Genomic DNA, 13,530 nt, shown 5'->3' with positions numbered 1-13,530 from the left:
GACCTGACCCTGAACCACTCTGAGGGAACCCTGACCCTGAACCACTCTGAGGGAACCCTGACCCTGAACCACTCTGAGGGAACCCTGACCCCTGACCTTGAACCACTCTGAGAGAACCCTGACCCTGAACCACTCTGAGAGAACCCTGACCCCTGACCCTGAACCACTCTGAGGGAACCCTGACCCCTGACCCTGAACCACTCTGAGGGAACCCTGACCCCTGACCTTGAACCACTCTGAGAGAACCCTGACCCTGAACCACTCTGAGGGAACCCTGACCCCTGACCTTGAACCACTCTGAGAGAACCCTGACCCTGAACCACTCTGAGAGAACCCTGACCCCTGACCCTGAACCACTCTGAGGGAACCCTGATCTGTGGAGGAGATTGAACCTTCACATTCAGCTACATTAGACGTGTGGAGCTCAAGAGGCTCTGGAGGAACAAGAAAGAAGAAGTTCTGTCTCTTGTTGAAGAAAATAGGATTGATTGACATCTGGAGGGAGATGAACCCTAGAGCTCGTCAGTTTACTCACTTATCTAATCCATAAACAGGATAGATTACTTTTTTGTTCCCAATAAAGACAGATCTTTAATCACTGAAGCAGATTTAGGCACGAAAAAACACCCAATGCAGCCGCTTCATGAGCCTTTGTTTAGGCTAGGGGTAGGGGAGGTCATAGGCTTGGGTGAAGAGGTATGTTTTTAGGCGGGATTTGAACGTTGTGAGTGAGGGAGAGTGGGACGGGGGGGAGGGAGTTCCAGAGTCGGGGTGCTGTTCGGGAGAATGCTCTGTCGCCAAAAGTTTTGAGTCGGGATGTTGGTGCAGTCAGGGTGAGAGAGGAGGAGGATCGGAGAGCTCGGGTGGGGCGGTGGGGGATGAGGAGGTCAGACAGGTAGGGGGGGGCAAGGTGGTGAAGAGCTTTGAAGGTGAGGAGGAGTATTTTAAAGTTTATGCGCTGCTTGATGGGGAGCCAGTGGAGAGAGCGGAGAACGGGAGTGATGTGATCACGGGACCGGGTGTGGGTGAGGAGGCGGGCAGCGGAGTTTTGGACCATTTGGAGTCTGTGGAGGGAATGGGAGGAGATGCCAGACACAAGACGACATAAGACCATCGTTACACACAATGAGACACACACAAGAGGACATAAGACCATCGTTACACAAAATGAGACACACACAAGAGGACATAAGACCATCTTTACACACAATGAGACACACAAGACGAGATAAGACCATCTTTACACACAATGAGACACACACAAGAAGACATAAGACCATCTTTACACACAATGAGACACACACAAGACGACATAAGACCATCGTTACACACAATGAGACACACACAAGACGACAAAAGACCATCGTTACACACAATGAGACACACACAAGAGGACATGAGACCATCTTTACACACAATGAGACACACACAAGAGGACATAAAACCATCTTTACACACAATGAGACACACACAAGACGACATAAGACCATCTTTACACACAATGAGACACACACAAGACGACATAAGACCATCTTTACACACAATGAGACACACACAAGAGGACATAAGACCATCTTTACACACAATGAGACACACACAAGACGACATAAGACCATCTTTACACACAATGAGACACACACAAGACGACATAAGACCATCGTTACACACAATGAGACACACACAAGACGACATAAGACCATCTTTACACACAATGAGACACACACAAGACGACATAAGACCATCTTTACACACAATGAGACACACAAGACGACATAAGACCATCTTTACACACAATGAGACACACAAGACGACATAAGACCATCTTTACACACAATGAGACACACAAGACGACATAAGACCATCTTTACACACAATGAGACACACAAGAGGACATAAGACCATCTTTACACACAATGAGACACACACAAGAGGACATAAGACCATCGTTACACACAATGAGACACACACAAGACGACATAAGACCATCGTTACACACAATGAGACACACACAAGACGACATAAGACCATCGTTACACACAATGAGACACACACAAGGGGACATAAGACCATCTTTACACACAATGAGACACACACAAGACGACATAAGACCATCTTTACACACAATGAGACACACAAGACGACATAAGACCATCTTTACACACAATGAGACACACAAGACGACATAAGACCATCGTTACACAAAATGAGACACACACAAGAGGACATAAGACCATCTTTACACACAATGAGACACACAAGACGAGATAAGACCATCTTTACACACAATGAGACACACACAAGAAGACATAAGACCATCTTTACACACAATGAGACACACACAAGACGACATAAGACCATCGTTACACACAATGAGACACACACAAGACGACAAAAGACCATCGTTACACACAATGAGACACACACAAGAGGACATGAGACCATCTTTACACACAATGAGACACACACAAGAGGACATAAGACCATCTTTACACACAATGAGACACACACAAGACGACATAAGACCATCTTTACACACAATGAGACACACACAAGACGACATAAGACCATCTTTACACACAATGAGACACACACAAGAGGACATAAGACCATCTTTACACACAATGAGACACACACAAGAGGACATAAGACCATCTTTACACACAATGAGACACACACAAGACGACATAAGACCATCGTTACACACAATGAGACACACACAAGACGACATAAGACCATCTTTACACACAATGAGACACACACAAGACGACATAAGACCATCTTTACACACAATGAGACACACAAGACGACATAAGACCATCTTTACACACAATGAGACACACAAGACGACATAAGACCATCTTTACACACAATGAGACACACAAGACGACATAAGACCATCTTTACACACAATGAGACACACAAGAGGACATAAGACCATCTTTACACACAATGAGACACACACAAGAGGACATAAGACCATCGTTACACACAATGAGACACACACAAGACGACATAAGACCATCGTTACACACAATGAGACACACACAAGACGACATAAGACCATCGTTACACACAATGAGACACACACAAGGGGACATAAGACCATCTTTACACACAATGAGACACACACAAGACGACATAAGACCATCTTTACACACAATGAGACACACAAGACGACATAAGACCATCTTTACACACAATGAGACACACAAGACGACATAAGACCATCTTTACACACAATGAGACACACACAAGAGGACATAAGACCATCGTTACACACAATGAGACACACACAAGAGGACATAAGACCATCTTTACACACAATGAGACACACACAAGACGACATAAGACCATCTTTACACACAATGAGACACACACAAGACGACATAAGACCATCTTTACACACAATGAGACACACACAAGACGACATAAGACCATCTTTACACACAATGAGACACACACAAGACGACATAAGACCATCGTTACACACAATGAGACACACACAGAAACGACAAAACAAAGATGTGATAATTAGTTTGGACGCCGAGAAGGCTTTTCATTCTGTAGCTGTTAGACTTATTTATTTAAAGTGCTAAACACATTTCAGATCAGGGCTGTGGTCTCCTGTTTACTTTGTATTAGGAACCATTGGCCCAATTTATGAATATTGGCTCACGGCCGCCGGGCGGCACTGGACTCTATTCTATGAACCAGAATATGAAGCTCAATGGAAACATACTGAGAGTAATGTGGTGCCGGGGGTTCCTGTACAGGTCTTATACTGAGAGTCATGTGGTGCCGGGGGTTCCTGTACAGGTCTTATACTGAGATTCATGTGGTGCCGGGGGTTCCTGTACAGGTCTTATACTGAGAGTCATGTGGTGCCGGGGGTTCCTGTACAGGTCTTATACTGAGAGTCATGTGGTGCCGGAGGTTCCTGTACAGGTCTTATACTGAGAGTAATGTGGTGCCGTGGGTTCCTGTACAGGTCTCATACTGAGAGTCATTTGGTGCCGGGGGTTCCTGTACAGGTCTTATACTGAGAGTCATGTGGTGCCGGGGGTTCCTGTACAGGTCTTATACTGAGATTCATGTGGTGCCGGGGGTTCCTGTACAGGTCTTATACTGAGAGTCATGTGGTGCCGGGGGTTCCTGTACAGGTCTTATACTGAGATTCATGTGGTGCCGGGGGTTCCTGTACAGGTCTTATACTGAGAGTCATGTGGTGCCGGGGGTTCCTGTACAGGTCTTATACTGAGAGTCATGTGGTGCCGGGGGTTCCTGTACAGGTCTTATACTTGGAGTCATGTGGTGCCGGGGGTTCCTGTACAGGTCTTATGCTGAGAGTCATGTGGTGCCGGGGGTTCCTGTACAGGTCTTATACTTAGAGTCATGTGGTGCCTGAGGTTCCTGTACAGGTCTTATACTGAGAGTAATGTGGTGCCGGGGGTTCCTGTACAGGTCTTATACTGAGATTCATGTGGTGCCGGGGGTTCCTGTACAGGTCTTATACTGAGAGTCATGTGGTGCCGGGGGTTCCTGTACAGGTCTTATACTGAGAGTCATGTGGTGCCGGGGGTTCCTGTACAGGTCTTATACTGAGATTCATGTGGTGCCGGGGGTTCCTGTACAGGTCTTATACTGAGAGTCATGTGGTGCCGGGGGTTCCTGTACAGGTCTTATACTGAGAGTCATGTGGTGCCGGGGGTTCCTGTACAGGTCTTATACTTGGAGTCAGGTGGTGCCGGCGGTTCCTGTGCAGGTCTTATACTGACAGTCATGTGGTGCCGGGGGTTCCTGTACAGGTCTTATACTGAGAGTAATGTGGTGCCGGGGGTTCCTGTACAGGTCTTATACTGAGAGTCATGTGGTGCCGGGGGTTCCTGTACAGGTCTTATATTGAGAGTCATGTGGTCCCGGGGGTTCCTGTACAGGTCTTATACTGAGAGTAATGTGGTGCCCGAGGTTCCTGTGCAGGTCTTATACTGAGAGTCATGTGGTGCCGGGGGTTCCTGTACAGGTCTTATACTGAGAGTCATGTGGTGCCGGCAGTTCCTGTACAGGTCTTATACTGAGAGTAATGTGGTGCCTGGGGTTCCTGTACAGGTCTTATACTGAGAGTCATGTGGAGCCGGGGGTTCCTGTACAGGTCCCATACTGAGAGTCATGTGGAGCCGGGGGTTCCTGTACAGGTCTTATACTGAGAGTCATGTGGAGCCGGGGGTTCCTGTACAGGTCTTATACTGAGAGTCATGTGGTGCCGGAGGTTCCTGTACAGGTCTCATACTGAGAGTCATGTGGTGCCGGGGGTTCCTGTACAGGTCTCATACTGAGAGTCATGTGGTGCCGGAGGTTCCTGTACAGGTCTTATACTGAGAGTCATGTGGTGCCGGGGGTTCCTGTACAGATCTTATACTGAGAGTCATGTGGTGCCGGGGGTTCCTGTACAGGTCCCATACTGAGAGTCATGTGGTGCCGGGGGTTCCTGTACAGGTCTTATACTGAGAGTCATGTAGTGCCGGAGGTTCCTGTGCAGGTCTTATACTGACAGTCATGTGGTGCCGGGGGTTCCTGTACAGGTCTTATACTGAGAGTCATGTGGTGCCGGAGGTTCCTGTGCAGGTCTCATACTGAGAGTCATGTGGTGCCGGGGGTTCCTGTACAGGTCTCATACTGAGAGTAATGTGGTGCCGGGGGTTCCTGTACAGGTCTTATACTGAGAGTAATGTGGTGCCGGGGGTTCCTGTACAGGTCTCATACTGAGAGTCATGTGGTGCCGGGGGTTCCTGTACAGGTCTTATACTGAGAGTCATGTGGTGCCGGGGGTTCCTGTACAGGTCTTATACTGAGAGTCATGTGGTGCCGGAGGTTCCTGTACAGGTCTTATACTGAGAGTAATGTGGTGCCGTGGGTTCCTGTACAGGTCTCATACTGAGAGTCATTTGGTGCCGGGGGTTCCTGTACAGGTCTTATACTGAGAGTCATGTGGTGCCGGGGGTTCCTGTACAGGTCTTATACTGAGATTCATGTGGTGCCGGGGGTTCCTGTACAGGTCTTATACTGAGAGTCATGTGGTGCCGGGGGTTCCTGTACAGGTCTTATACTGAGATTCATGTGGTGCCGGGGGTTCCTGTACAGGTCTTATACTGAGAGTCATGTGGTGCCGGGGGTTCCTGTACAGGTCTTATACTGAGAGTCATGTGGTGCCGGGGGTTCCTGTACAGGTCTTATACTGAGAGTCATGTGGTGCCGGGGGTTCCTGTACAGGTCTTATACTTGGAGTCATGTGGTGCCGGGGGTTCCTGTACAGGTCTTATGCTGAGAGTCATGTGGTGCCGGGGGTTCCTGTACAGGTCTTATGCTGAGAGTCATGTGGTGCCGGGGGTTCCTGTACAGGTCTTATACTTAGAGTCATGTGGTGCCTGAGGTTCCTGTACAGGTCTTATACTGAGAGTAATGTGGTGCCGGGGGTTCCTGTACAGGTCTTATACTGAGATTCATGTGGTGCCGGGGGTTCCTGTACAGGTCTTATACTGAGAGTCATGTGGTGCCGGGGGTTCCTGTACAGGTCTTATACTGAGAGTCATGTGGTGCCGGGGGTTCCTGTACAGGTCTTATACTGAGATTCATGTGGTGCCGGGGGTTCCTGTACAGGTCTTATACTGAGAGTCATGTGGTGCCGGGGGTTCCTGTACAGGTCTTATACTGAGAGTCATGTGGTGCCGGGGGTTCCTGTACAGGTCTTATACTTGGAGTCAGGTGGTGCCGGCGGTTCCTGTGCAGGTCTTATACTGACAGTCATGTGGTGCCGGGGGTTCCTGTACAGGTCTTATACTGAGAGTAATGTGGTGCCGGGGGTTCCTGTACAGGTCTTATACTGAGAGTCATGTGGTGCCGGGGGTTCCTGTACAGGTCTTATATTGAGAGTCATGTGGTCCCGGGGGTTCCTGTACAGGTCTTATACTGAGAGTAATGTGGTGCCCGAGGTTCCTGTACAGGTCTTATACTGAGAGTCATGTGGAGCCGGGGGTTCCTGTACAGGTCTTATACTGAGAGTCATGTGGTGCCGGCAGTTCCTGTACAGGTCTCATACTGAGAGTCATGTGGTGCCGGGGGTTCCTGTACAGGTCTCATACTGAGAGTCATGTGGTGCCGGAGGTTCCTGTACAGGTCTTATACTGAGAGTCATGTGGTGCCGGGGGTTCCTGTACAGATCTTATACTGAGAGTCATGTGGTGCCGGGGGTTCCTGTACAGGTCTTATACTGAGAGTCATGTAGTGCCGGAGGTTCCTGTGCAGGTCTTATACTGACAGTCATGTGGTGCCGGGGGTTCCTGTACAGGTCTTATACTGAGAGTCATGTGGTGCCGGAGGTTCCTGTGCAGGTCTCATACTGAGAGTCATGTGGTGCCGGGGGTTCCTGTACAGGTCTCATACTGAGAGTAATGTGGTGCCGGGGGTTCCTGTACAGGTCTTATACTGAGAGTAATGTGGTGCCGGGGGTTCCTGTACAGGTCTCATACTGAGAGTCATGTGGTGCCGGGGGTTCCTGTACAGGTCTTATACTGAGAGTCATGTGGTGCCGGAGGTTCCTGTACAGGTCTTATACTGAGAGTAATGTGGTGCCGTGGGTTCCTGTACAGGTCTCATACTGAGAGTCATTTGGTGCCGGGGGTTCCTGTACAGGTCTTATACTGAGAGTCATGTGGTGCCGGAGGTTCCTGTACAGGTCTCATACTGAGAGTCATGTGGTGCCGGGGGTTCCTGTACAGGTCTTATACTGAGAGTCATGTGGTGCCGGGGGTTCCTGTACAGATCTTATACTGAGAGTCATGTGGTGCCGGAGGTTCCTGTACAGGTCTTATACTGTGAGTCATGTGGTGCCGGCAGTTCCTGTACAGGTCTTATACTGAGAGTCATGTGGTGCCGGGGGTTCCTGTACAGGTCTTATACTGAGAGTCATGTGGTGCCGGGGGTTCCTGTACAGGTCTTATACTTGGAGTCATGTGGTGCCGGAGGTTCCCGTACAGGTCTTATACTGAGAGTCATGTGGTGCCGGGGGTTCCTGTACAGGTCTTATACTTGGAGTCATGTGGTGCCGGGGGTTCCTGTACAGGTCTTATACTGACAGTCATGTGGTGCCGGGGGTTCCTGTACAGGTCTTATACTTAGAGTCATGTGGTGCCGGGGGTTCCTGTACAGGTCTTATACTGACAGTCATGTGGTGCCGGGGGTTCCTGTACAGGTCTTATACTGAGAGTCATGTGGTGCCGGGGGTTCCTGTACAGGTCTTATACTGAGAGTAATGTGGTGCCGTGGGTTCCTGTACAGGTATCATACTGAGAGTCATTTGGTGCCGGGGGTTCCTGTACAGGTCTTATACTGAGAGTCATGTGGTGCCGGAGGTTCCTGTACAGGTCTTATACTGAGAGTAATGTGGTGCCTGAGGTTCCTGTACAGGTCTTATACTGAGAGTCATGTGGTGCCGGGGGTTCCTGTACAGGTCTTATACTGAGAGTCATGTGGTGCCGGAGGTTCCTGTACAGGTCTTATACTGAGAGTCATGTGGTGCCGGAGGTTCCTGTACAGGTCTTATACTGAGAGTCATGTGGTGCCTGAGGTTCCTGTACAGGTCTTATACTGAGAGTAATGTGGTGCCGTGGGTTCCTGTACAGGTCTCATACTGAGAGTCATGTGGTGCCGGAGGTTCCTGTACAGGTCTTATACTGAGAGTCATGTGGTGCCCGAGGTTCCTGTACAGGTCTTATACTGAGAGTCATGTGGTGCCGGGGGTTCCTGTACAGGTCTTATGACAGACGCTTGAGTCATTTGGAGGAAGTGGAGAATCCCTGGGTGAAATCTGTTCTTACAACATGGAAGGAGCTGATCAAGGATGTTTAAATCTTAAACTGGTCGGTTTATGATCAAAGTTTTGTACCAAATAGAACTGACCTGAGACTCACGGTCTGTTTTACAAAAGGTGTAAAAGTTTTGAGCAGATTGTAAAAGAGAATCACATGAAAAGCTTTGATCTTCTGAAAGAATCAGGACCTTTCTATGTTATTACAAATAAGGACTTATTATAACCAGGGTTATAATTAATTAAACAGGATGAGAACATTATAATCCTCTGATGTTTATCAAGGCTTATGCATCTTTAAAGGGGAATAATATCTAAATTATAACGTCAACCGAAAAAACATTCTACTTCGCCTCATTCATGCTGCTGGTTACATTTCCGCCGAGCGCGAACTGGTTCTCCTCCTGAAGAGCTGGTTCTCCTCCTGAAGAACTGGTTCTCCTCCTGAAGAGCTGGTTCTCCTCCTGATGAACTGGTTCTCCGCCTGATGAACTGGTTCTCCTCCTGAAGAGCTGGTTCTCCTCCTGATGAACTGGTTCTCCTCCTGATGAACTGGTTCTCCTCCTGAAGAGCTGGTTCTCCTCCTGATGAACTGGTTCTCCTCCTGATGAACTGGTTCTCCTCCTGAAGAGCTGGTTCTCCTCCTGATGAACTGGTTCTCCTCCTGAAGAGCTGGTTCTCCTCCTGATGAACTGGTTCTCCTCCTGATGAACTGGTTCTCCTCCTGAAGAGCTGGTTCTCCTCCTGATAAACTGGTTCTCCTCCTGAAGAGCTGGTTCTCCTCCTGATGAACTGGTTCTCCTCCTGATGAACTGGTTCTCCTCCTGATGAACTGGTTCTCCTCCTGATGAACTGGTTCTCCTCCTGATGAACTGGTTCTCCTCCTGATGAACTGGTTCTCCTCCTGAAGAGCTGGTTCTCCTCCTGATGAACTGGTTCTCCTCCTGATGAACTGGTTCTCCTCCTGAAGAGCTGGTTCTCCTCCTGATGAACTGGTTCTCCTCCTGATGAACTGGTTCTCCTCCTGATGAACTGGTTCTCCTCCTGAAGAGCTGGTTCTCCTCCTGAAGAGCTGGTTCTCCTCCTGAAGAGCTGGTTCTCCTCCTGATGAACTGGTTCTCCTCCTGAAGAGCTGGTTCTCCTCCTGATGAACTGGTTCTCCTCCTGAAGAGCTGATTCTCCTCCTGATGAACTGGTTCTCCTCCTGAAGAGCTGGTTCTCCTCCTGAAGAACTGGTTCTCCTCCTGAGTGGTTCCAGCTCCACTCAGGACAGATACTGGGACACTGTGTTTCACTGTCGCCCCTCGAGCTGCTGCAGCTGCTGTTGTGATTTTGGGCGTTACAAAAGTGCATTATATTGTAATAATTGTATTGTGTGAATCAGACGTGTTTTCATATCAAATACTGCAAATGTTCACGTTCTATCAAAAAAAGAGAGAGAAAAATGCGCTAGCATCAAAATAAAATATGTGTGATATTTACTCTGTCATTCTATTTTTGGGGTGATTTAAGTCCAGTATTTAGAGAGTTTCATAAATATTTGTTTATTTGTGCAGTTTATCGTTTCAGGAAGAAATGATGAAACTATAACCGTCTGTGGGTTCATTTATCACAAGCTACATTAGCAGGCTAAATACTGCGTAATGCTAAGACATGAACAACACATTATTAACACATGAATAACACATGAATAACACATGAATAACACATGAATAACACATGAATAACACATGAATAACACATGAATAACACAATACATCCTTAACAGCTGGAGCCCGATTTACACTATTTATTTTCACAAAGTAACTACTGTAAATGGATGAATGAATTTGTATTTCTAAATTATGTCCACTGTGTGGAACTATTTGTTCCCCCAAATAGATCCTATTAAAACACACTCATTATCATCCATTGTGTGGTTCATAATCTGAGAGAAAGAGCTGCTGTTTTCAATAGTTTAAGACTAAAAGAAGAGAAGATCCATTTGTATCTGACGCCATTGAATGAAATGGAATGTTTTCACTCAAAAGTGGGCGGGAACCACCAGAGACTTGAGATTTTCAATATTTATTTTTAAATTATGAATCACAAACTGCAACTTGATTGATATAAAACTGGTACATATTTAGCAGAGTCATATACACTGACAATGACTTATTACTTGTATTATCGTTCTTCTTTATTTCAGTTGTGTGTTTTTAACACAAATGATCGTCACCATCGAAAATTGGACAAATCTGTCAAAAAGCAGACAAAGCCCAGAACACGATCTTTGACCAGATTCCTGTGGTTCAAGGTAAGTGGAGACAGGTGGAGACAGGTGGAGACAGGTGGAGACAGGTGGAGACAGGTGGAGACATGCCAGTGCTTTACCTTCGGTCGCTTCCACTTGACACCGGAGTGCATTTCCAACTCGCCCAGAGGGAAATGGTGGTCCACAAACAGGCCGTCCCGCCCCACTGTGTCCCCCGGTGTGTCCCCCGGTGTGACGGCGTTCAGCAGGTCAGTGAGCCAGCGGCGGGACTGAGAGCCCAGCAGCTCATCCGAGCACTCCGAGTCCACGTCGTCCTGCAGCAGAGAGCTGTCAGAAGACACACTCACAGACTTCCTCATGACGCCCTTGGGGTCTGGCTCCTTGGGGTCTTGCTCCTTGGGGTCTTGCTCCTTGGGGTCTGGCTCCTTGGGCTCTGGCTCCACAGCAGAGCGGCTCATGGTGTCAGATCTGTGCGGCTTCGTGCTGCGCAGTGCACAATCTGTCTGGAGCAGTCTTTATCTGCACAACCAGAGCCACACCCATGTTCCAGGTGTCGTCACCACAGACAGGTCTTTGACACACATCCGGGTGTCAGAGCAGCATGAACACTGTGTGTGTGTGTGTGCGTGCGCGTGCGTGTGTGTGCGTGCGTGCGTTTGTGTGTGTGTGCGGCCTCAAGGTCCAGCTCTAGTTTGCATTTTGCCTGATTATTTATCAAGTTTATTTCACATTAGTTCAAGTTTTCACAGTTTGAGTTTCAGGACATTTTGATTTCGTGTCGAGTCAGAGACAGAAAAAAAGACTTTCAACTTTGCTCCTGTGAAACAAAACAAACTTTTAAATTAAATCATTTTATGCCTTTAATGATTATAAAGCACTGGTCAAGGACGACCCTCAGATGCACTTGTTTATATCACTGTCTCATATGTAAATGTGTTTTTATGTATTGGTTCATTTGATTGAATGTTTTATTTGTGTTTTAGTTTCTTATGTTTGTTTGAAAAAGAGAACTTTTCTCCTCATTGAATTCTCCCTTTAGAAATCAACCCAATTAATGATTGTATAAAGATTTTCATTGTGTTACAAAAGTCACTTCCAAGTCCACACTCATCGAGGCGATCAAAGGTGAGACGTTTGACTGCCCCCGGTGGTGCAGTGGTTACAGCACACATGCCGCTGTGTCGCGGGTTTGAATCCTGACCCTCTCATCCCCATTTCACACTTAACCCTCCATTAGGGCCAAAACATTATTTAAACGATGTATGTTCGACTGTGTCAAAGGCTTTAGAAAAGTCCAGAAACCAAATGAAGCGATGGTGGTTTTCTGCAGATACGACTGAGACATGAAGCGGATTCTCATCATCAAACCCAGAACTTCAAGGCAAATGTCTTACTGAGCAAAGTTATAGATCTCTAGTTGTCAATTAGGAGAGGGTCTTTCTTAAGTTCAGTTATTCAATTAATTATCCCTTGTGTCATGTTATAATGAGAGATTTGTGGCTGATTCAGAACATGTGGATTATTGCAGATAAAGGCAAAATGATGATTTCTGCCGGACAACTACTTCGGATTAAGAGAGCAGCCATTACAAAGCAGCAAACAGGTATTTAAAGCTGCTGGTGCTGGAGTCCACAAGCATCAAGGTGTAGGTCCTCCTAGAGCAGGGGTCAGCTGCTGCACACCTGCAGCCTGGTTCCCATAGCAGCAGGTTTCCCTGGCTGCACATGTGCGGTTGATATGTCGCTGTGTGTTTAGTGAGTTCCTTCAGTTACAAACATGACACAGAGAGACTGTTCCAGCTCAGAAGAGACGAGAGATGATGAGATCTGTCACGCTAATAAACAAACACACGTGTAGAGGCGGGGCTGTAGAGGCGGGGCTGTAGAGGCGGGGCTGTAGAGGCAGGGCTGTAGTTAACAGCGTGAGCCGGCGTCGAAAGATCAATACCACCAAACATCTTATAAGTCAAATGGGTCATTTGTTACGGACGGAAAAATGAGCCGGACGCACTTTCATCGAGAATATTTTCAGAGAAGAAAACTTTGTTGACTTGACAATATCTCGAAATCGGAAAACGTCAGGAAAAATACAAGTAGATATGATTTTTCTCTGGATTATTACAGACAGAACGAGTCCACTTACTGAAGGATTGCACGCCGATGAGGCCGTCATCATTTGCAAAACAGGTCAAACATTTTGATGAAAAGTTGACTTTATCACAAACTATTGGTAATTGCTTCTTGGGGCGAATTATTCAATGTAAATGACATTCGTTTTGTTGAGAAAATATTTAAAATGTATAACTTGCTGGTATTGACAAAGAAAATTAAAGTGATGTAATAGAACTTTTTAAAAATGTTTTTCGCCCACAGACGGGCGTGAACAGGTTAAAAGGTTGACTTCACGTTGAACAGAA

The 13,530-nt window shown here is 47.2% G+C and overlaps 1 protein-coding gene across 2 annotated transcripts in view; it reads right to left on the bottom strand.

Moving 5' to 3' along the window:
* The window catches only part of LOC140373017 (calpain-9), a 76,557-nt gene extending 64,950 nt beyond the window's left edge, over positions 1–11,607 (bottom strand). Inside the window, exon 1 of one of the 2 annotated variants that reach the window (XM_072459845.1) lies at positions 11,234–11,607. In XM_072459845.1, the coding sequence (XP_072315946.1) occupies positions 11,234–11,572 (339 nt within the window). In that variant the 5' untranslated portion in view covers positions 11,573–11,607. The remainder of the gene's footprint in view (positions 1–11,233) is intronic. The other variant, XM_072459854.1, reaches the window with a different exon arrangement.
* Positions 11,608–13,530: the final 1,923 nt, after the last annotated feature.

This window comes from Eucyclogobius newberryi, unplaced genomic scaffold (genome assembly GCF_026437365.1).
Source record: "Eucyclogobius newberryi isolate DKJ021-1_F unplaced genomic scaffold, fEucNew1.0.hap1 SCAF_10, whole genome shotgun sequence".
NCBI classification, from domain to species: Eukaryota; Metazoa; Chordata; class Actinopteri; order Gobiiformes; family Gobiidae; genus Eucyclogobius; species Eucyclogobius newberryi.
The sequence above is the reverse complement of the archived record's forward strand: the minus strand, read 5'-3'. Positions and strand labels throughout refer to the sequence as shown.